This window comes from Adiantum capillus-veneris, chromosome 2 (genome assembly GCF_014529385.1).
Source record: "Adiantum capillus-veneris isolate H3 chromosome 2, ASM1452938v2, whole genome shotgun sequence".
Taxonomy (NCBI): domain Eukaryota; kingdom Viridiplantae; phylum Streptophyta; class Polypodiopsida; order Polypodiales; family Pteridaceae; genus Adiantum; species Adiantum capillus-veneris.
The window spans coordinates 94770827-94795733 of record NC_140932.1 but is presented as its reverse complement, the minus strand read 5'-3'; the positions used below and the strand labels follow the sequence as shown (position 1 = coordinate 94795733).

Sequence of the window (24907 nt, the reverse complement as noted above, 5' to 3'; positions counted from 1 at the left end):
TCAAGTTCTCTTCTTCGTTTCATCCGCAAACTGATGGACAATCAGAAGAGCAAATTCTATTGTCTCGGACCTACTCAAATGTTATGTCTCAGAGCACAAGGCAACTTGGGAACACCATCTCCCATTGGTTGAATATGCTTACAATAACACTGTGCATACATCAACAGGTAAGGCACCATTTGAGATAGTGGAAGGAGGAAAGAAAGTCCCACCCATTTTGCAGACTAAGGACAAGATATTTGAGGCAGACAAGTATGTGCAAGATATGGATGAAACATACAGGAAGATAAAGATTGCTCTTGAGAAGACTCAGGCTAAGCAAAAGAAAGCTGCTGATTGTCACCGTCGTGAACTTGTATTTTCACTTGGTGATTGGGTACTTTTGCACTTTGAAAAGGCCAGGTTAAGGAAAAGGAAAGGCAAGGAACGCTTGTTTCCTAAGCTCAGTATGCGATATTATGGTCCTTTTTAGATTTCAGAAAAGATCAACGATGTAGCTTACAGGTTAAAGCTACTAGAAGGCTGGAAAATACATAATGCTTTTCATGTTAGCCTTCTAAGGCCCTTTGTTGGTGATGTGCCAGAGAATATGCTTGATGAGGAACAACCCGAAGTGGAAGAATTGGATGAAATCCTTGTTCCTGAACAGATATTGGCACATAAAGAAAGAAAGGTTAGAGGAAAGGTTGCAAGACGCTATTTGGTGAAGTTCAAGAACTATCCATCATTAGATGCCAAATGGATGGAAGAGTCTGAATTGCTTGATTCACCTCAGCTATTGCAATTGTATCTTGAAGCCTTTCAAATGGAACCCACAGTGACTTGATGCAACCTTTTTGGAGCAAGGCAAGAGCATGGTTCATGATGCTCAAGAGAGTAGTTAAGCAATTGTATCTACTCTTTCCATACAGAATTTAGCTAGAGAAGTTTGTGCTCAAGAGTACACTAGAAGACTTCTATGCTTGATATATGTGTCGTAGCTAGGTTGGTGGGATTGTTTAATCGTCCAACGCTACATTTCCGGAAGCATGTATATCTTGGATTCCCATCATAGAATATATGTCATATCAGGAGATATCCGCATGTATTATTGGCATGCAAGCGAGGTCGCTTGCAGTATTCAAGGGTGGGGTGTGTCACCAGGAGGTGTATTTTTCCTGTTGCCTTCCGTAAATAAGTATTAGATATATTTATTTTATTTTTTTACTTGTTTGTCCCGGAACCCTTGAAAAGGTGCAAGTGGACATTGCATGGCCAGTGTGAAACGGCTACAGCCAAATGGGTTTCTCACATCGGGGATCAAGGCTGGTCAGACAGGGACTGCCCGGGCCAGTTAGCACTGAATTCTGATGAGTATGGAAGCTCGTGTGCGCCAAACTGGAATTTGGGCCACTCGTCAAGTCACTGCAACTTTATAAGTTGAAAGGGGCCAGTAAATTAACCCACATTGTAGATGTTGGTCAAATGGTAGTCTTCAATGATGGTCAGGAGACCGATAGGGACGCCATGGAAGCATCTCCTAAAATTTAGGGAACTCCTATTTTTGACCGGAAAATGTGTTCGCGTCATTAGCTCTGGAATGACAAGGGGAACATTCTATTGCTCTGCTGCCAAGTCAACTGACGCACCAGTTGAGATATTTTTAGCAGGGAAAGCCCAAACTCGGAAACTGGGCGACGTGTCAGCCTGTGAGCGATTCTGCCACTCTGGGAGGCAAAAACGAGCTGCATATCAACAAAGGGGACGCCATTTTCAGCCTCAGGTGGATTGCAGCAGGTACAGAAGCTATGGAATGCTTACCTTGCCCTCTATGCACAGTATGGTGACGGGAGTGATGCCCCGCACGCTACATACTGCTCTCTTTTTCCCCTACGTACAGTATGTTATGCCCCACTAGTGGGCTTCTCATTTGACCTATGTACAGTTATGGGGGTTTATGCGCGTTTGCCAAGGCAAGAGCCTTCTAAACAGGAACCGGATTAGCTAATTGCTAATCCCCCAGAGGTACGCACAGTTCCATCACGAAAGATTGCGAGTTTGGAGAGTTTTCTCGCGTGAAAACTCGTCCAATTCACAAGGGAACTGTCCCATTGCGTGCGGGAGCCCTTGGGACTCGCGTATGCGTGTTCGCTCCGCTAAAAACGATCCAAAACAGGGAATTACAGCCTGCTGTGTTTTTCTGCAGGTTTAGGGTTTCGCACCTAAACTGCAAGGGAACATCGGGGGAGCCTCGTGAGAGCCTTGGGATGCGTGTACAGGCTTTTGGGCTCCCGGCAGTGAAAAACAGAGAATTACAGCCCGCTGAATTTCTGTGACAGCTCACCAGAAAGCTTCCAGATATCGAGGGAATCCGTCCTAGACAGGTGTTTTTGACCTACAGGGGTTTTTGCGCCGTTATGCTGTCGAAATCTGGTCGAAAACCTGCGTTTTCAGCCCTCGCCAGGTTTGGACAGCTTTGTGAAAGCTTGTGCTAAGTGGTCGGATCGTCTACCTTAATTTGAATAAAGAAAGACCGAAAGGGGCGTCAGTCTTTGGGGCCTACAGGGTGTCGGTCTCGTGTGCGCAGTGACATTCTAGTCGCTGGACGCAACTGTGTTCTCTTCCCTTCTCAGTGCTCTGTGTAAAGTTAACAGGTAATTGAAATAGTACCGCCCTCTACGTTGTATAGGCCGGTTATAGTTTGAGCTGCATTAGGAACACCCAATGGCAGTGATGCAGTTTGGTACTTGATATGTCACTTGTCTTAGTGGGATTTTCTTCTATTTTAATCACATGGGTTCCTTTTTCTCGCTATCCATGGCTTTGGGTCCTCAACTACAATTCAGGGCAATCTAGCACCCTGTTTTTTCTAAAAAAAAGAAGTAAAATTTTTGATCAGACATGAAAGAAGATAAAACAAACGTCCTAAGGGTGCTTGCAAGAAAACAGTTCGTCAGAACACTTCAGTAAGAGACAGACAATTTGTTCAAAAGCCTGATTTAAACTTTGAGTGGCGAGGGAATGAAGTTGTTTTCTAGCAGCATCATACAATCCCTACAAATCCTGGATCTTCAGATCTTTTTAACCCTTTCAAAGGTGTTTATGTAAAGCTTCATGATGACCGTGCTGAGGACTGGTGGTGCATTACCTTTTTAGGAAGTTCAAAGAAGCAATTTTGATATATTATGTATCACTTACAAGTGGATGGGCTTGAATTAAAAAGAGTTGATAGCTGTCTTTCTGTAGCCCCGCTAGTGGGAGACAGGTGGACTAGGCTATGGTATAGTCCGAGGTGGACCAAGAGGGCTGACCCGCTGACAAGAGTACAGAGCTACATAATTGAACTTGTGTACTAGCACTATGGCGGGTGTGGATGGGTGGTTGTGAGGCCATCTACCTGGCTACTAGACACCTTAGCTGGCTCACTCTATCCTCCCATTCGAGATATCTGCTCTAGCCAGCTCATCTAGTTATTCTCCCTTCTATATATCATGGGATTATTATAAATAGTGGTGATGAGACTAGTAGTGTCTAGGTTGAGTCTTCAATTCGTTGCGTGCAGTCTCACTGCGTACTATATGCACTGTTGAGCCTCTGCACCTCCATTATATCCTGAAGGTTTGGGTCTGAGTCTGGAGATGAGAGTGCTGCCAGTTAGTCTATGTAGATGATAATTTGTGATGGTTTCAGCTGAGCATTGAGCACCACTTTGTATCTCTGTTATTCCGTCATTGTCCTTTAGACTTCAGGCTTGTTCTTATTTGGTTGCTGAGATTCCGTTCTCACTATCGACGTAGCAGTTAGATGTGAGTGAGGCTTCTTCCATATTGCACAGAGGTGTACCCATTGAGAGAGCATAGAGCACAAATCACTTTCCCTTTTATAGGTGCTCTGAGCTCTCACTTTTGGCACACCTTACTGGGATCTTAACCGAAGTCTCACTCAAGGTCGCCGTAGCTAGCGTGTGAAGCTCCCTAGCGTACGCAAAATGTATGCTTGATGCGGGAGACAATGTATGCATAGTGTGGAAACATATGTGCGCTTAGTGGCTCTCGTTTTCCGGGCGGCGATTAAGCATGAGGAAGCTGAATGATAAAGCCGATCCCTTAGAGGATGCCATTCAAATGTGTAAAGAGGAAATGACGGAGACCATTACCAAGATGAACCGCAATCTATTGGGCACAATAAAAATGCTCGAAGGACGCGTGTTGATCAAAGAAAGCAAGATAAATGCACTAGAAGATCGGGTGACGACTCAGGATGAAGAGATTGCGTCACTCAAGAAGGATCTCGTCGAAGCACGATCAAGAAACACACTGGAAGAGGGCGAATTACAACCCTCAGTAATCGAAGAAATCAACACGATCAAGGAGCAAGTACGGGCGATCAAAGAGAGAGAAGAGCAACACAAAGAGATGACGACTTCTTGGGTAGATGTTCTTACAAAAACTCAACAAAAGGCGGACGAAGCCGAGCAATGGATCGAGGTTGCCAAGAAAGGGAAAGGCAAGGAGATAATGTCCACGTCCACACCCACCATCATTAATCTGACACTAGAGGAGGAGCAAAGAAGACGTGTGCGCGCTTTACATGTGAGAATTTGCGGTCTTAAAGAGAAAGACAATGTGGACGAAGAGGTAAAAGAACTCATGGCCTTGATGGGGTTCATGAGCCGACGCACACAAAAGCTTGGAGAGTGGGCAACATAAAGAAAAATGGAAGCAGTGGGGAAACCTCAAAAGAAAGGGCACTCATCCTCCGTTTTCCCTCCATGGAAGCGAAGAAGTCCTTGAAGAAAAGGCCAACTCTTAAAGAGACGGGCATCTTTCTCGAGGATGATCTTACCCTCTCGCAGATCGCTCTTATTAGGAGGTAATGCCGGAGATTAGAGCGGCAAGGGGAAAAGGCAAGATTGCCTTTTACCAAGATGGAAGAGTGGTCATACTGGAGCGACGCTCCACATGACGGTACGAGACTTATGGGACCACACTCTAAGTGGCTGCCTGGAATTGTAATGGATCTATGCGTCTTGATGTGGGTGCTTTTGAGGATAGTTTTACTGGAAGAGACATCATCTTCTACTCTGAGACACATCAGGCCACTGGGCAATCCATGCCTCACATCAAAGGATACAGATGGGAGATAGCTTACAGATAGGAGACGCGATCAAAGCACAGAGGACGAGGCTCAGGGGGAGTGGCAGTGTTATTTAGAGAGGATTTGCTACCATTGATACATATAGCCCGCAGGGAGGCGTAGGCCAGGTACATGTGGGTGAGATTGAAAGCAGAGATAGTCAGATATCTTTACATTGCTATTTGCTACTTTCCCCCGAGTACGTTAGTCTATGCATCACCCAGAGGACAGTCCCCCTTTTCTATTTTGGATGATGACATATGGGAGTTCTCTAGAGATGGTGACATTATCATTCTAGGGAACTTCAATGCTAGGACTGCCCATCACCAGACAGTGTTTTATGATACTTCAGAGAAGATGCTGAGAGAGCTAGATGTTGTAGAGACGGGCCTGTCCAGACTATCACAGGATGTGGAATATATTGAGTATGGGCGACATCTGATAGACATGGGGACTGCACATGGACTAGCCATCTTGAATGGCCTACAGAGGTTTCCTGCTGTGCAGGAGGTTTCACATGCTTCCCACACAGACATGGAGCCAGCACAGTGGATTATGTCATGGCACAGCCGAATCTCATCTCTAGTATCCAGGATCTCACAGTTGGGCCCAAACCGGTTGGGGTGGCAGTGGATCATGCTCTTGTGTCGATGACCATCTCCTTCCAGTTCAGTGTAGCACACAGGCCACGGGTAGTAGCCCCTACTCGCTACACCTTCACGCAAGGGACGGATTCCATATACCTAGACGGGATCTACAAACGCCCATGCACTGAGGAACCATGGCGACCTGTGGGAGAGCTTACTACTATACTGACACAGACATTACATGATGCAACAACAGAGGCATATCCACACACCCAGCTTGAGCAGAGATGTCGTTCAGGGAGCATGCCTGAGAACAAGTGGTATGATGAGGAGTGCCACCAGACTAGAGCTAGACTTCAGAGGGAGGTGCTTTTGGGGGACATCACTCACAGACAGTCAGATTGACTTTCAACGCCTAGTGCGGCGGAAGAAGAGGGCATTTTTGGCTCGACTAGAGCAGGATCTTTACCAGCTATTCTTGAGTCAGGACTTGCGTTACCTCTACAGAGACCTGGGGTCAGTACGCATCATCTTTGTACACAGTATCTGGACATCCCCCCCTTCCCGACCCCCCCCCCCCCGATCCATGCCCACACACATGTGCTTTTTTCACCGTTGAGATGGTGAAGAAAGCCATTGACAGGATGAGGACTGGGAGAGCGTATGATCATGATGGTTTAGTGGCTGAGCATTTCATGCATGCCAAAGATCTACTAGCAGAGCTTCTAGTAGTTATGTTTAACCGTGCCATGTGTGAGGGCTTGCTTGATACTTGGAGCCTATCTACGATTGTACCTATTTTCAAGTCAGGAGACCCTATGGAGCTTGGGAATTATTGCACTATCATGATTGGACACACATTGGCACGGTTGTACGCATCCATTCTTGAGCAACAATTGAGTAGATGGGCAGAGAGGGAAGGAATGCGTGCAACTCGGCAGGCAGGGTTCAGGAGAGGCTTCTCTACTCTTGACCATATCTTGACACTCAAGGCCATCATCGAGGAGGGCAGATGTCATGGGAAACGGATCTATTGTAGCTTTGTGGACTTCCGCAAAGCCTTTTACACAGTACCCAGAGCTAGATTGATGCGCAGATTACAGGAGATGGGAGTACCCACAGAGCTCATTTCGGGGATCATGGCATTGTACAGATAAGTAGTAGGGCATGTTCTCACCCCACTGGAACATCTCTAATTTAATTCAATTCAAGCACCTAGTACTTTTCTTGTCAAATGATAAACACTCGTATTGAAGAGCAATGTTTGGCCATGATTTATTCCGTGCTTGCATGATTTTGGAAGCTTGTATTGATAGTCTGCGAGAGAGAGAGAGAAAGAAAGAAAGTTCTTTTTGCGTCATTTTGAGGCTGAAGTCGGCCTATGAGACAAATCAAATATACATGTGCGTGTCATCCATCTATTCGGAAAGGACAAAAGTACTAAGTAACAAAATGTGGTCCTATGTTAAGGGGGGAGTTATCTACACCGGTTCACTCAACTATTGGGGTGAAGCAGGGCTGCCAGCTCTCTCCTACTCTATTCGATATGTATGTGAATGAGGTTTCTGATTACATTGAGAGAGATGGTGATAGAGGTGCACAGCTGGCAGGGACTTGGATTCCACTTTTGTTATATGCTGATGATATCGTGTTGATCTCCGAATCTCCGAAGGGGATGCAACATCACTTGGATGCTTTGCATAGGTTTGCCCACGAAAGTGGTTTGTTTGTCAACCTTTGTAAAACCAAGGTTATGGTGTTTAATACCACCCCACAATGGATTAGGAGGTCAGCACCTACATTCACATATGGCTAGGAGACTGTGGAGTACACAGATGCTTACACTTAACGTGGAGTGGTTTTTAGCGGACCTGCATTCTCGCTCAGGAGAGCAGCAAAGACCATATTGACTAGAGCCCATGCAACATTGGGTAGATTGGAGAGGATGTGTTGGCAGGTTCAGTTTCAGGAGCCTCGGACGAAGCTCTGGCTCTTTGACAATTTGGTGGCTTCTGCATTGCTCTATGGAGCTGAGATATGGGGACCTTCCTTGGATCATCACAGGAGGTCGGGTTGCACTGATTGATGGGGGAGCATAGAGAAACCTCTCGTGTCTATGTTCTCGCGGCTCATTAGAGCCAAGGCCTCAGTACCACATGCCATTATCCGAGTAGAGCTAGCGTCCCCCCCACTAGTGGTTGAGGCGCTCACCAGATCAGTCTCCTTCATACACCGCATGTGGGAACTTCCTAGAGACAGATATGCTCGCATTGCACTGGAGTCCTCTCGACAGTTAGCCATGCAGGGAGATACAACATGCTGGTATGGGGAGATGACATCATGGTTTCAGGCGCATGGGTTCAGCATAGACAGGTTGCCACCCTTCCAGTACTCATTGGATGCACCATCTCTCACTCTTACATAGTTCGAGATCACCAGGCTCATCCGCCAAGACCTAACCCAGGTAGACATCAGGAGGACATGGATACAACCATCACAGGAGCTGGGCACGAAGATGGCTTTCTACAAAGAGCATCTTCTCCAGCCTACAGAGGATGGTTTTGTGACGAGACCCAGATACATGGAGACTCACTTGTCTCATGGGATACGATGTGCTATTGGCCAGATACGCACATCTTCTCACCAAATGCGGATTGAGACTGGGAGATACAGCGGAGTACCAGCAAAGGCCAAGACATGCTCTTTGTGTGACATGGAGCCTGAGACAGAGTTGCACTACACATGCCGTTGCCCCGTCTACTACGAGATACGGGGCCGCTTCCATTGCTTGTTTAGAGAGGGTTTTGGACCACTCTCCAGAGTCATGGGATACGAGGATCAGAGATGCCTGGGTTTGTTGTTGCTCGAGCTGCGCAGATACAAAGATAGCCTGATGAGTGGAGAGGCTAGCTTGTCTTAGAGACGGATCACAGATTTCTTTAGAGCAAACACTGGATAGCCGCAGGAGCTACCTCGAGAGCAGAGCTCGCATTCGTCTCACATTGGAGGCACACTGATCGACCGAGCGATTGAGCTGGGGAAATCCAGGCGCCCACGACTGCGGAGGACTACATAGCATCGACGGAGGCTACATCAGAAGATTCGGAGCACTCTGGCTAGGCATGCACGACGCCCGGTCAGACTATTGACCATGGAGGAGATTGATGAGATCCGCCAACGACCGATGCTAAATCTCCTGTGATTTAGCTATCCCAGCCAGCCGCTCATTTTGCCTAGTTCACATTGGCCAGTCTAGGATCCCATAGTATTTTTTGTTCTGTTATGTTGTTATTTTGTTACTGTGACTTTGTATCAGATCCACCACATTGTAACTTTCTAGTCTCATAGGTCACTTTGGCCTTTTGAAGACGTTAATATAGCATTTCATTTCATTTCTCTCTCTCTCTCTCTCTCTCTCTCTCTCTCTCTCTCTCTCTCTCTCTCTCTCTCTCTCTCTCTTAATGGCTTACAACGATTTCCTGGAGCATCCGGTTTCACATGCTTTCCACATAGACATGGGGCCAGTACAGTGGATTATGTTATGACACAACCGAGCTTTGTCCCCTGCATTCAGGATTTCACAGTGGGAGCCACGCCAGTGGGCATAGCAGTAGATCATGCTCTCTTGACACTATCCGTTAAATTTCAGTATAGTACAACCGAGACATCAAGAGGCAGGTCACACACCCGCTATACATTTACACCAAAGACTGATTTCGTTTATTCAGAGGAGATCTGGGACCGTCTAGTGGAAGGCACAGCTGGCACAAATGGTACAGGCCTCTCAGTGGAGGAGTGCACCACTCTACTGACTGAGACACTCCATGGGGCTGCATCAGTGGCATACCCACACACTCAGCCGGGCAAGAGACAATATTCTGGGAGCATGCCCCATAATAGTTGGTATGATGAGGAGTGCAGAGAGATGAGAGCCTAGCTTCAGAGGGATCTTCTTTTAGGAGTCATCACTTACAGACAGTCTCGGATTGCTTTCCGATGCCTTGTGCGACGGAAGAAGCCAGCTTACCTAGATCAGATGGAGCGAGGCTTGTATCAGATGTTCTTGAGTAGGGACTCAGGAGAGGCATGTCGACTCTTCCATGAGCACTCTCCTTCCCGAGTGATTACTTCACTTGAGGTGTGGGGCCAATATGCGACATCATTATATACGGTTCCTGGACAGGAACCCCTTCCAGACCCTACGAAGCCTTGCCCAGCTACGAGCACTTTCTTTACAACGGAGATAGGATATGCTGATGGAGGTTCTCGCACTGTTGTTCAATCGTGCCATGTGTGAGGGATTACCTGAGACTTGGAAGTTGTCTAATATTGTGCCCATCTTCTAGGTTGGTGACCCTACAGAGCCTGGGAACTGCAGCACTATTATGGTTGGACACACATTGGCACGGTTGTTTGCATCTACCTTGGAGTAACACTTGAGTAATTGGGTAGAGGGCGAGGGTGTACGAGCAAAGGGTCAAGCCGGCTTCAGGAGGGGTTTCTCCACTCTTGATCATATTCTGACACTCAGGGCCATCATTGAGGAGGGCAGAGCACATGGGAGACAGATATATTGTAGTTTTGTGGATTTTCGTAAAGCATTTGACATGGTACCAAGAGCTCGATTGATGGCAGACTACAGGAGATGGGGGTGCCCATAGAGGTGATTTGGGGGATTATGGCTTTGTACAGATCAGTGATTGTACATGTACGCACTCTGGAAGGGGTATCTGATTTAATTCACTCTACTATTGGAGTGAAACAGGGCTGCCCATTGTCTCCTACTCTATTTGGTATGTATGTTGATGAGGTGTCTGATTACATCGACAGAGAGGGTGACAAAGGTGCACAGCTGGCAGGGACGTGGATCCCATTGTTGCTATATGCTGATGATATTGTGCTGATATCTGACTCACCAGAAGGTATGCAACGACAGTTGGATGCACTACGCGGTTTTGCAGAGGATAGTGGATTGTGTGTAAACCTAGGTAAAACCAAGGTTATGGTGTTTAACACCACACCGCAATGGGTCAGGAGATCAGTACCTACTTTCAAATATGGTCAGGAGATTGTGGAGTATATAGATGCATACACTTACCTAGGGGTAGTCTTTACTGGGCCGAGATTTTCCTTGAGAAGAGCAGCAGAGACTAGACTAACTAGAGCTGGTGCGGCTCTGGGAGGAATGGAGAGGATGTGTTCGCAGGTTCAGTTCCAGAAACCTAGGACAAAGTTATGGCTCTTTGATACTTTGGTTGCCTCTACTATGTTATATGGGGTGCAGGTTTGGGGACCTTTTGTAGGCCAGGAGGGTTGGAGGCGTATGGAGAAGCCCCTGGTATCTATTATCTCTCAGCTGATTAGAGCCAAGGCTTCCGTACCGCATGATATCATTCGAGCGGAATTAGCTACCCCCCCTATGGAGATTGAGGCGCTTACTAGATCAGTCTCCTTTGTACACAGTCTGTGGGATACTACCAGAGACAGATATGCCAGGGTGGCTCTAGAGTCCTCCAGACAATTAGCTCTTAATGGGGATAGATCATGCTGGTATGCACAGATGGCATCATGGTTTCAGACACATGGTTTCACCATGGACAGGTTGCCTCCTTTTCAATACTCTCTACAGACACCCTTGAGGTCTTTGACGCGGGTAGAGATTAATAGACTCATTCGTCAGGATCTGATCCAGCTGGACACGAGGAGGACATGGATAGAGCCGATACAGGAGTTGGGCACAAAGATGGCTTTCTATAGAGAGCATTTTCTGCACCACGGGGGATGGGTTTTTGATTCGACCTAGCTATATGGAGAGGCATCTTTCTCTTGGTTTGCGATGTGCCATTGGCCAGATACGCACGTCCTCACATCAGCTCGAGATTGAGACTGGTAGATTCAAAGGGACACCAACAGATAGCAGGATATGCCGCTTATGCCATCTAGAGCCAGAGACAGAGGTACATTACATATGTCATTGCACAGTGTACTATGAGATACGAGGCTGTTTCATTGTCTATTCAGAGAAGGTTTTGGGCCTCTATCTAGGGTCATGAGTTATGAGGATCAGAGATGTCTTGGGCTATATCTACTTGAGCTACATAGGCATAGAGAAATTTTACTGAGGAGAGCTGAAGAGAGACAATCCCAGAGACAGATCACAAATTTCTTTACACTCGATATTGTACACCCAGAAGAACAGACAGAGGAGCAACCAACAGTGGAGAGGTCTACCCGCATTATTGGCATTCTCATAGACCGAGCATTGGAGCTAGGGAGATCTAGACGACCCCAATGGAGAAGAGGAGCTACACAGTTTCGAAGGAGGCTACAGCAAAGGATTCGAGCCATACTTTTTCGTCGTGCAGATGAAGATGGATCTCTATGAAGATAGATCTCTACTTCCCTCCCATATTGTCTACACATTGTATAGCTCAGTTCACACATTTCACGCCTTTCGCCTCTCACACCTATCCGCTTAGTTTAGGATTCCGCAGTATTTATGTCTTGTTATCCCTAGTTTAATTTAGTTTGTTAATCTGACTTGGTATCAGATACACCGCATTGTAACTTCCTGGTCTCATAGGTCACTTTGGCCTTTTGAAGACGTTAATGTAACATTTCATTTCTCTCCACAGCATCGACGGAGGCTACATCAGAGGATTTGGATCACTTTGGCCCGACATGCACGATGCCCGGTCAGATTGATGACCATGGAGGAGATTGACGAGATCCGCCAGCGACCAATGCTGGATCTCTTGTGACTTGTGATTTAGCTATCCAGGCTAGCTGCTTAGTTCACACCTACCAGCTTAGGATTTCATAGTATTTCATTTTGTCATTTCATTTTGTTGCCGTCATGGCACTGTTATTGACCATGACTATTTTGCCAAACTGAAAATTGATCATATTTGCAAGTTGATAAGTGCCTTTGTCAAAGTCATTTGTAACTTCGAGCTTTGTCCAATAAAAGTTTTAATCTGTATCTGCTTCGAGTGAAATTATTGGTAAACTGACTTGAGTTTTTTGTTGAGTGATGACCACTGGTTGGAAATCTGTAAGGTATTCCATTGGTTTGTCTGGAACAGGAAAATCCTCTTAAAGGGATGTCGTAGACTGAGACAGAGTAGTGTTTGAAGGTAGATCCATCTATATAGGTTTATCACTGGAACAAGTTGTGTCCAAAGATTCAATTGCAGCGACTAAAGTCATGCTGCAACAGTCTGCATCTGACTTATCCTTTGCACAGCTAAAGGCAAGGACTGGAGTCTTCAAGTTTGAAAAATTATCATTCACCATAGCATCTGGTATCTGTTTAGAGACAAAGACCGTATTCTGCAAGGGCGGTGATGAGGCGACTTTTTCTGCTTGGATCACGGCCATAGAAGGGGTTATGTGCTTGTTGGTTGTCATATAAGAACTTGAATCTTTTGAATCTTCAACTTTCTCAGCGGATATTAAGGCTTCCAATTGACAAGGGGGAGGTTGTTGAGGAAGTTGTTGCCTCTTAGATCTCTGAAGGATCCTCTTGCACAAGGAAAGGATCAATAAATCTTCGACTTGACTACCATCAGATAAGAAAGACTTAAATGTAGGGCATGGCTCGCGAGGGGGAACTTGTCTAGCGTTGCAGCATTCACGACCAAGTACTCAACTAGGGCCGGATATATGTGCCACTAAGTAAGCCCATCTTGATATCGCTGATGATCCTTTGGAAGCTTCATATTGTTGCTTTTGTTGCTGATGATTCGAATAAGAAATTGGTTGCTTAGTACTGTAACATTTCCAAGAATATTAATGCTGAGACTTTTGTTGCTCGCACAAAGGTATTTTGTGTCTAGTTGTCTCTGAGAAACCATGCTTTGGGTGAGAAAATTTTGACTGCGAAACCTCTGATTTGGTCGGTTCAAAGGTTTGCATCTGTAACTGGTCCAAGCAAGTGTGGATGGAAGCAAGACTTGCTGAGAAAGTCTGTTGCATAGCTTCCATTTGGGCTTTGAGAAGGGCAAGCATCTATGTCTATTGACCATCTTCTTCATGGGACGTCGACATGGAGATCTCGACCTCGTCGATGGGAGGTGTCTCCTTTGGAGCGAGCAACAAAAGTGTGTAATTCGGGACTAGGAGCTCGTTGTGAACACGCACCAGGGACTGGAGCAAGATTATGTTGTTGACTGCGTCCAATCTGCACTTTGTCAGGGAGTAGGGTACCGTCCAAGGATGTACTCGAAATGCTGAAGATATAAGGCTCGCATGCGAGGAAGATGTGCCACACCACCCAAGTCTGGAATTGTGTCGAGTGGCGGTGGGTGACGTATAGCAGGTACTGTTGCGGAGCCGGTACAACCTGGGGTACTGGAACAGGTATCTCTGCTGTAATGGGAGCGCTTTCGGGAACTGGAGCGCTTACGGGAGCAGGGTCGGGTTCCGGCGAATCGGGAATGACAATAATTTCGGGTTCCAGAGTATCGGGAATGACAATGACTTCTCGTTCCGGCCAGATTTCATCTGGAATCTCGTCTATGTACAAGAGAAAGTGGATTGGAACATCGAAGGCATCGTCGGCCATGATGGCGAAAAGTCCCGCGCGCGCAGAGCGTACCCAAAGCCAGGGCGAGAGAGTGGGAGATAGTGGATCGCTGGCTGCCAACGTTCTCTGTAAAGCATCGTGTGCTGCTCGTTGAACGTTTTGTTCATTTTTTTATTGAAGGGGTATGTTCACATAGACCTTTAATTATTGAGCCTTGGGCGGCGACTTAAATCAAGTGCATGTCCAGGTAATTTTTAATGAATACTTTGCGCTGAGTTTAAAAAAACGTAAGAGTGACTGGCTCGCAGCGTGAAACTTTGTCCAGCATATAAAATTGCCAACGCAAATGGTCCAGCGTAAGGAATTTGTTGACGCTCGGTAATTTCGCTGCCACTTGGTGGATTTGCTGCCCCTTGGTGATGTGCTGCTTGGGAGATGTGCCACTTGGGAGAGGTTGCGATGCGAATTGACGCCAGCGAAAGGGTGCAATTCAGCCAGCTTTTCAGAATTTCCGCCAAAGGGTGCTCACACGAAGGGGTACTCGGAGGAAAGAGTACGCACTAGAGCTTGAAAAGGCACATCTCTTCGCACAGACCCATGCAACATCACGAGCATGACCGGTATGCTTACACACAGCCATGTTGCTGTCTCTTGTCTTATGTAGTATGTATAATACTAGAACAGAAGTAAATTTAGGTTACCTCATACCGAGGTGTGTGTGTACCACCACCTTTTTTCTGCTTCCATGCAACTCCGGGAAGGGGAAAGAGTGTAGTGGCGAGGGTGAGAGGCTCACAACCTTCGGAGCTAAGGAGGTCCTCCCCCCCCCCCACTTTTACATATGGTCGGGAGACTGTGGAGTATGGAAATGCATATACTTATCTTGGGGCGGTTTTTAGTGGTCCAATATTTTCCCTAAGGCGTGCAACAGATACAAGATTGACTAGAGCCTATGTAGCATTGGGGAGACTTGAGAGGATATGTTCACAGGTTAAGTTCCAGGAACCTCGGGCAAAGATTTGGCTCTTTGACACTCTGGTCACTTCAGCCATGCTGTACGGAGTGGAGATATGGGGCCCCTCAGTTGATCATCATAGCAAAGCTGGCAGTACTGATGGATGGAGACGTATGGAGAGGCCCTTGGTGTCTATGATTTCTCGGATGATTAGGGCCAAGGCCTCAGTACCACATGACATTGTTAGGGCGGAGCTCGTTGCTCCTCCATTGGTAGTGGAGGCACTCACTCGATCAGTTTCATTTATGCATACACCTGGGCTCTCCCTAGAGACATATATGCTTGATTAGCACTAGAGTCTTCGCGACAGCTGGCATTGCAGGGAGATAGATCATGTTGGTATGCAGAGATGGCATCTTGGTTTCAGTTACATGGCTTTAGTATGGATCGGCTACCCTCATTTTAGTACTCTTTGGATGTCCCCTTCATCTCTCTCACTAGAGCAGAGATTACCAGGCTCATCAGACAGGACTTTATTCAGTTGGATACGAAGAGGACATGGATTCAACCTACACATGAGTTGGTACGAAGATGGCTTTCTATAGAGAGCATCTTTTCCAGCTTACGGAGGATGGTTTTCTGATCATACCAGGATACATGGATACTCAGCTATCTCATGGGATACGATGTGCTATTGGTCAGATACGCACATCCTCACATCAGCTAGAGATCGAGACATGCAGGTTTAGAGGAGTACCCGCTGAGTCGAGGATTTGTCAGGTGTGCCAGATAGAGCTAGAGATAGAGCTACATTACATATGTCACAGTCCATTATACTTTGAGATACGAGGCCGCTTTCATTGTCTATTCAGAGAGGGTTTTGGACCACTTCTAGAGTCATGAGATACCAGGATCAGAGATGCCTTGGATTATACTTACTGGAGATTTGTAGACACAGAGAGGACCTCTTGAAGAGGGGCAGAATGACAGAGATCCAGCGACAGTGGCAGATTACAGATTTCTTTCAATCACAGACAGAGGAGTTCGAGCAGCCCCCACAGCAGAGAAGCTCCAAAGGCACCTGAGGCATAATGCTTGACTGGGCGATTAGAGTTGGGGAGGCTCCGTCGGCCACAGATGAGGGGGCCCTCTTGACATCGACGCTTGATGCCCCTATTGTGAGAGATCTCCATTGTATCAACTCACAACCCCTTTGTGTCCCCTTTGTATCAGCTTTCATCCCACCCCTACCCCCCTTTTTCTTTTCAGTTCTTTGTACTTTCTATGCCGGGACCTGGTATTAGATTCACCACATGTAACCTTTTCGTCTCATAGGTCATTTTGGCCTTTTGAAGACATTAATATTATATTTCATTTCATTTCAATACTCTCTCTCTCTCTCTCTCTCTCTCTCTCTCTGTCTCACCTCTCGTCTCTATGATCTCGCGGCTCATTAGAGCCAAGGCATCAGTACCACGGGCCATTATCCGAGCAGAGCTAGCCCCCCCCCCCCCCCCCCCCCCCCCCCCCCCACTTGTGGTGGAGGCGCTCACCAGATCAGTCTCCTTCATAAACCGCACATGGGCACTTCCTAGAGATAGATATGCTCGCATAGCACTTGAATCCTCTCGACAACTAGCCATACAAGGAGATACAACATGTTGGTATGGGGAGATGACATCATGGTTTCAGGCACATGGGTTCAGCATAGACAGGCTGCCACCATTTTAGTACTCATTGGATGCACCATCTCTCACTCTTACACAGTCAGAGATCACCAAGCTCATCCGCCAAGACCTGACCCAGCTAGACACCAAGAGGACATGGATACAACCAGCACAGGAATTGGGCACGAAGATGGATTTCTACAGAGACCACCTCCTCCAGCTTATGGAAGATGGTTTTGTGGCGAGACCCAGATACATGGATACCCACTTGTCTCATGGGATACGATGTGCTATTGGTCAGTTGCGCACATCTTCTCACCAGTTGCGGATTGAGACTGGGAGATACAGCGGAGTACGAGCAGAGGACAGGACATGCCCCTTGTGTAACATGGAACCTGAGACAGAGCTACACTATACATGCCGTTGCCCTGTCTACTACGAGATACGAGGCCGCTTCCATTGTCTGTTTAGAGAGGGTTTTGGACCACTCTCCAGAGTCATGGGGTACGAAGATCAGAGATGCCTGGGTTTGTTCTTGCTCGAGTTGCATAGACACAGAGATAGCCTGATGAATGGTGAGGCTAGCCAGTCTCAAAGACGGATCACATACTTCTTCAGAGCAGACACGGGATAGCCGCAAGAGCCACTCCCACAGCAGAGCTCCCCCCCGTCTCACACCAGAGGCACACTGATTGACCGAGCGATTGAACTGGGGAAATCCAGGCGCTCGCGATTGCGAAGAACTACACAACATCGATGAAGGCTACGACAGAAAATTCGGAGCACGCTGGCCAGGCATACACGACGGCCGGTCAGACTACTAACCATGGAGGAAATTGATGAGATTCGCCAACGACCCAACAAGCCGCCCATTATTCTGCTTAGTTTTTTGGCTGACTCACATCGACCAACTTAGGACCCCATAGTATATATCTTTGTTTTGTATTGTTGTTAGGTTATTTTGTTACTCTGACTTTGTATCAGATCCACCACTTTGTAACTTTCGGGTCTCATAGGTCATTGTGGCCTTTTGAAGACGTTAATATAACATTTCATTTCATTTCATTTCTCTCTCGTCTCATAGGTCATTTTGGCCTTTTGAAGACGTTAATATAACATTTCATTTCATTTCATTTCATTTCTCTCTCTCCGACATGCACGACGCCCGGTTAGACTACTGACCATGGAGGAGATTGATGAGATCCACCAGCGACCGATGCTGGATCTCTTGTGATCTCTCTTGTGATCTCTCTTGTGATTTAGCTATCCCAGCTAGCTGCTTAGGTCACACCTAGCAGTTTAGGATTCCATAGCATAGTATTTTCATTTTGTCACTTTGTTACTTTTGTTACTCTGACTTTGTATCAGATCCACCACATTGTAACTTTTTTGGTCTCATAGGTCACTTTGGCCTTTTGAAGACGTTAATATAACATTTCATTTCATTTCTCCCTCTCTCTCTCTCACAGCTACATGGACAGTGGACACACATATGTCTCATGGTTTGCGGTGTGCCATTGGTTAGATATGCACAGCCTCACATCAGCTGGAGATTGAGACTGGTAGATTCAGAGGGATATGAGCAGATAGCAGGATATACCGCTGATGCCAACTAGCGCCAGAGACAGAGCTACATTACATATGTCATTGCACAATGTACTATGAGATTCGGGGCCGTTTCCACTGCTTATTCAGGGAGGGTTTGGTCCTTTCTCTAGTGTCATGAGTTATGAGGATCAGAGATGTCTTGGGCTATATCTACTTGAGTTACATAGATATACACACTTTACTGGGGAGAGCTAGAGAGAGACTGTCCCAGAGACAGATTACGGATTTCTTTTCACTAGATATGGGACAGCTAGTGGAGCAGCCATCACTGCAGAGCTCGGCCCACACTCATTCGACCACTACCGGCACTCTCATCGACCGAGCACTGGAGCTACGGAGATCCAGACGGCCATGATTGAGGAGAGGGGCTACCCAGCATCGACGGAGACTACATCTGAGGATGGATTCTAGTAGTAGTAGTATTTTTGTTCTAGTCTTTTTGTACCCAGACATGGTATTAGATTCACTATTTTGTAGAGTGCAGATGAGGATGGATTCTAGTAGTAGTAGTAGTATTTTTGTTCTAGTCTTTTTGTACCCAGACATGGTATCAGATTCACTATTTTGTAACAGATTGGCCTCATAGGTCATTTTGGCCTTTTGAAGACGTTAATATAACATTTCATTTCATTTCATTTCATTTCTCTCGTGTATATGTCATGTGATGTGTGCAGCCGTTGAAGCAAAGCAGGCAAAAGTGTGTCAGCCTTCCAGGGGGCTGGGCTGCCAACAGCTTCAGCTTCACATGATCTTTGTCTACTTGTTTCTAACCCTAGGGTCTTTGCCTTCCCTCCCTCTGTGGAGTCGATTCTTCCATGGCCATGGGCGCTTAGACCCTTTTCATGAGGGCATCTTCGACCGTAGGAGTGCAAGAGTGTTTTGGGGGAAAGGCCTGTCAGCCTTCCAGGGAGTTGTCAAGGCAGAGAGAATTCACGTTGAGGTTGCTAGTCTCAGGCTATTGCAAATAGTCACACAGGGGAGCAGGGAGGGGGTGTCGCTGCCTCGGGCGGGGAATCCTATAAATATTGGATTTTATTTTCAATCGGCCAGTATTTTTAAATTTTTCTTCAGATGGGGAAGAATATTGAATCGGAAGACATGGCCATTTATTTGATGTCCCAGTTATTGTCGTATTACTCGGGGTTCTATTCTTCTTTGATCATAAGTTTACCATTGAATACTATTACGTGAGAGGAGTCGGTACTCATGATTTTGGATCAGTTCAAATCTCAAGGTAGATTGAGATCTTCTAATTCAACCAAGGCTTTGGTAGAAGATTCCAAATGAAAACTGCAGGTTGGAAAGAGTCAGCCACGTTCTTCAAAGGCGGATGAAGAGCGGGATGCCTTGAAATCCCGGAGACATTGTAACAATTGTGGAGAGAAGGGTCAATACCGGAGAAAATCTCCTTTGTGGAGAGCGAAGTTAGTTGGAGTGATTCTGGCACCTGCCTTTATTACACAGATGGAGATCCCACATATCAGTTACCTTTGGAGCAGGAGGGGTCTTTTAGTTTCCTGGACTCTCGAGACTGGATCATTGACAGTGGTGCCTTTAGGCACATGACTTCTTCTTGTGATTTGCTGTATGATCTTGGCAGCATGAAGATTCGGTTATTTTTGAAGAGAGATCAGTGGCTCTTCAACTTTCTTGCATATAGTGAGGGGGCTATGGAGCTTATTGCAGACAGCAGAGGGGGAATGCACATCTCGCGTGTTCTTTATGTGCCTTGATTTGGTTACCACATTTTGTCGGTGTATGAGCTTTATAGACTTGGCATGGTGGTTGTATTTATGAGCACAGGGTGTCGATTCGAGATAAGAGCTTTTGGCTCGGAAGTCAGAGGGGGTACAATAGTATGTGGATTGTACCGACTTGATCCTCTTCCTTCAGATTTGGACTCACACCTAGTAGAGTTTACTCTTAGGCAGGTTACTTCGAACAAGGTGTTGCATGGTGTGCCAGACGAGAGTGGTTGCATTCGTGGAAGCAGTGGTTGATATGGTGCAGATGGTGGAGATACCCGAGTACATATGGGTTACTCTCCGGGATTCAGGGGTGTTAGATTTGCTACTGGATGTGCAAGCCAGTGGCGACAGTTGCAACGCTGGTTACAGTTATAGTTACCAATTAGAGTTTTTGATGGAGAGCAGATGGAGGCGTGCCTTGCCTTGTTTTCTTCTTGAACCTGGGATGGACGAGCTGCTTCTTCAGATGCCACCTAGCAGCTCCTAGTTGTGCAGTCGTACTCGGAGCTGAGAGGGGGTGTTAGAGTTTGTCACATCTCTGGCTGGTCTCTGCGTTTTTGCAAGATCTCTCTCCTTGTGTGCACTCTCTTGCTCTAGGCGACTTCCCTCTGCGCATACATTGCAGATCTAGTAGATCATCACCACAATGGGTTGCTGCTGTCTGCCATCGGATCTGAGGGGTTGTGCATCTGTTTCGGCTGTTTTCAGCGATATCCATCCATCTTCCGTTGCCACTTCACACGTGCCACGCCATCAAATTGTGACATAAACTCCCTTTTTTTCTTGTTTCCCCGTTTCCATGTTTGTTCCCGTTCCCGTTTCCAATGCACTCCCCTCACTCCTAAAAGTTAGTCTGCAGTGGAAACTCCCTGAAAATCCAAATTTTTGTGGGTTCTGTTTTCGTTTTCATTCCCGTTTTTGTTCCCACTCTTGTTCGCTTTCCCTGTGATTCTGCAGCTAGAGAGGATTGCTATTAAGTCCATCGAGTGAACTGCTGATGAGCTAGGTATTTTGTACATCCAGAGCGATGAAGGATCATTACGGGTAGTTTGCCAGCCCTTTGCAGATAGGGAGGCTATTATTTCTGATCTATGATAAGCCGTCTTTCTAAAGAATCAGAAGCTAAGAGGACTTGCATGCACAGCTACATGATGTTGAGGATTCGAAGTCGACTTTCTTGCTTCTGGGAGGTTGTCCTCTCAACAGGTATTCTATGGACCAGCCTCCCCAATGCACAATAGGGTTGCAACCGCTCATGGCAGACTGGCACTTCTCACATATACATATTCAATCTGCTCACTGGTATGGTTACAGTAGCGTTCAGCTAGGGGTGCAGCCTACATCCTGTGGCCGTGCCCCCCACTATACCACCCAATTGGTGCAGCAGATCCTCACAGTTTCTTAGGGGAGAGCAGATACTCTCCCCTAAGACCAGTACACAGGGGGAGCTCAGCAGTAGACTGCATACTTGTTCAGCTTTGTACGTATCAACACCTATTTCTAGCAGTTTAGCTGCCACTTTCATTTCCTTTACCTTGCATTGGTTTTATTAGTGCTTTCAGTGTTGGCATTTGGCTCACTTACCGAGACAGTGAGTGGACTTGTTGCAGGCAACATGCAGCACAGCTATAGTGCTATCAGTGGAAGACAGATGGACTAGGCTATGGTCTAGTTGGATGTGGATCAGGCGGATGGCCTGGTTATTATCCACCTTAGCTAGCACACTTTATCCTCCTGTTGGAGATGTTTGCTCTAGCCAGAAAACCTCTGATTTCAGCTGTGTCGTCTGGGGATAGGAGACCTATTGGAAAAGGCTGGAATAAGTTTCGAGTGTTTTGGATAGGCATGGCATGTTTTTTGCTGCAGCTCGCCCTAATTGCTAACTGGAAATAAGGTCCTTATTACTGCAGTCGAATGTGGATTTAGGTAGTGAACAATCTGCTATTCTTCTTTTTTCTTTTCGGCAGCTCTCCGCTTTAGTCTCTTCTTTCTCCCTCTTAAGCTGCCACCTATGTAATAATGTCTTCAGCACTGCCAGAGCATTCTTTCCTTATTGCTTGAAGCAGTATTGTAAGCATTATGATAATAACCTGAGTAACAGGGTTTTGAGGGCAGTTATTCTTGGTTTTGCAATATGAACTTCGGAGTTTCTTTTTCCCTTCTGAGGAGTCAGCACTCAGGTGACTAAGACTAGATCATAACTACAATATGTGCTGATTCTTACTCTTAAGAGAAATTACTTACAAATGACTTACTACGTAAAGAAATTTTTCCAGAGTTCGTCAATTATTGGGTGCCTTTTTTTGGGGGGGGGGGGGGGGGGGGGGGGGGGACTGTTTCTTCAGATTTTGTTTTTTATTGACATGGCTTTTCTAATTAGGATGAAGTAAAAAGGAATCAAATACCTTCTTCCTGCTGTGTGTGTTTTCTTCTGAGGTTGTCCGTGTTGAAATGGCAATTGGACTGGAATATCTTATATTTAGACTTGGAAAAGTGTGGGGTTTTTTTTGGTCTTATGTTTTGCATTTCTAATTTATTAGTTTCTTTTGTGTTCAGCTATTCTTGGCCGACTCCCAGGAACGACTGTCTACAGGAACATTCAACAGTACCCAGAAGCATATACCTATCAGGGAATTGTAATCGTTCGGATTGATGCTCCCATGTACTTCGCAAATATCAGTTTTATCAAGGAAAGGTTTGTAATGTGTATAGTAGTTGTTTTACATTTACAGTGCTGCTTATTTGTCTAGTTGCACAAACCATATCATTGGTCGTGCTCTCGCAAAGGATGGCCCAAGAGAGCTTTGGAAGCTTGTCATCTCTCAAGCAATCTCCAACTGCTTATCCTCGTTGAACATTTGATTGATGTACTCGTCCTTTAGGTTTTAAAGGGGGCCTCTCATTGAAGAAAGTTGGTTTTTGTAGAAAGGATAGAGTAATGCGGCCATCCCATGAATGGGACGACTCATGAACTTCCATCGTCTTTCTACAATACTACAGTTTACAAAATTGAAGTTAGATTATACTACTTAGACAACAAACTGCAGCACAATGCCAAACAGCCAACAGAGGTTCTACTGGGAGTCGGCCTCTTTCCGAGGAATCGGGGGAAGAGTATGGCTCATTTCTGCCAAGCGCCTTTGACAGGATGGAGCTTCAACGTCAATTGCAGGTGACACTCGTGCTATTCAAATGCTCAAGTACTCCAAGGATCCATAGTATGCAAAGTTTCCGAAGAGTCACCCACTTGACGAGATTCATTAACATGGCAGGCCACTATCCACGTACCTCTCAAGTCGGCCATGAAACAGAAAGCAAAGCTGAGCGCAGACAAACAAAATCTATACTTGCAAGATAAATTTGACAATGCTATTGAGTAGCAGGTCAATAAAATTATAAATTGATAAAGACTACGAAGAGCTCTCGGAAGAGAGTCGATCAGCAGACTATCCCGGCTATTTGTGTCCGAGATCTACTTTCGAGGCAGCCAAAAAATCCAAGAAGGGTGTTCGCTTTGAGGATGATCCTTGTTCATCATCACCTTTCGATATCTCAGAGAGTTCCTCTTCCTCCGACTCCAACAACGAGGAGGATGGGAAGCATTGGAAGCGGAGAAAGACTCAAAAGAGTAGATTCCACAAGAAATCTCGGAAGCATCAGAAACATTTTAAAACTTCCGATGAGGACACCTTGTCCTCTGACAATTGTGACTCAGACGAGTGAATGTATGGGAAGAAGAGAAGACACTCGTACCGTTTGAACTAGTATGACCATCTCGCGAAGAAGGGCAGAAAGACTAAGGATTTAAAGGAGGATGGGCAAGCATTCAAGTTTGATACATTTTCAGGCTATAAGGATACCCACCGAGCTCTTGCATCCACACAGCAGTTTGACATTGTCTTTTACAAGACAAGGCATCTGTGGCCACACCTGCTCTCTGCATACATCCTGACGCTCTGTAGACATTAGATCACGATAGAAATCAATGGCAATTGCACGCATGTCCTCTGGCTCTGAAGCAACTGACCTGTTGGGCCTCCTCAACTGACTGGCCTTAGCATGCGAATGTCGAGGTCCCACTGCCTCAAAGAAAGCGCCTGTCACTCTGTCACCTACCTGGGTTTATTGTCTGTCACCCACCTGGGTCCGATGCCTGTCGATGGAAAGCAAACTCATGGTGCCTCTCTTCTGTGGTGACGAGCTCCTGGCGAGCCTGCTGTAATTGCTCCTCCAACCAAGGACTGTCTGGATGCTGCTCTCGTATCCTTTGCAAGGAAGCAACGCCCCGTCGGAGACGCTGCTCCTCCTCTCGCTGCAGCCAGGTGAGCCGAAGACTCTTGGAGAAAAAGTCGACTAAGCTGAGCAAGTCCAGAGGTCACTTTGTCAACATGAGAATCCTGCATGTCTAAGCTCTCTATCCAAAGAGCGTCCACTCACTCTCTAAGCGTTGAGTCAAGCAAGACCTTCTCTGGGATGCGAAGCATCATGCTCCCCCTCCTCTGTCTATCAGTCACTGTAAGGATCACTGGAGCATGGTCCGAAAAGGAAGTCCCTGCCAGAATGCCAATTGTCCCACCCACTCTGCGGTCCGAATGAGAGAAGGTTGTCTGGGGGCCGCACAAAGCTGGAATGCTGCCACACATTTATAACCTGTAGAGGCATACAAAACCTCTCCCAAGCTGCCAGCTCAACTCCATGCA

At 46.4% G+C, this 24907-nt stretch overlaps 1 protein-coding gene across 1 annotated transcript in view; it reads left to right on the top strand.

Annotated features, from left to right (window-relative positions):
- Positions 1–24907, top strand: part of LOC147463223 (putative sulfate transporter 4.2) — a 94669-nt gene that overhangs the window by 51842 nt on the left and 17920 nt on the right. The window contains exon 14 of the mRNA XM_086487766.1: positions 22764–22902. Within this exon, the coding sequence (XP_086343892.1) occupies positions 22764–22902 (139 nt within the window). The remainder of the gene's footprint in view (positions 1–22763; positions 22903–24907) is intronic.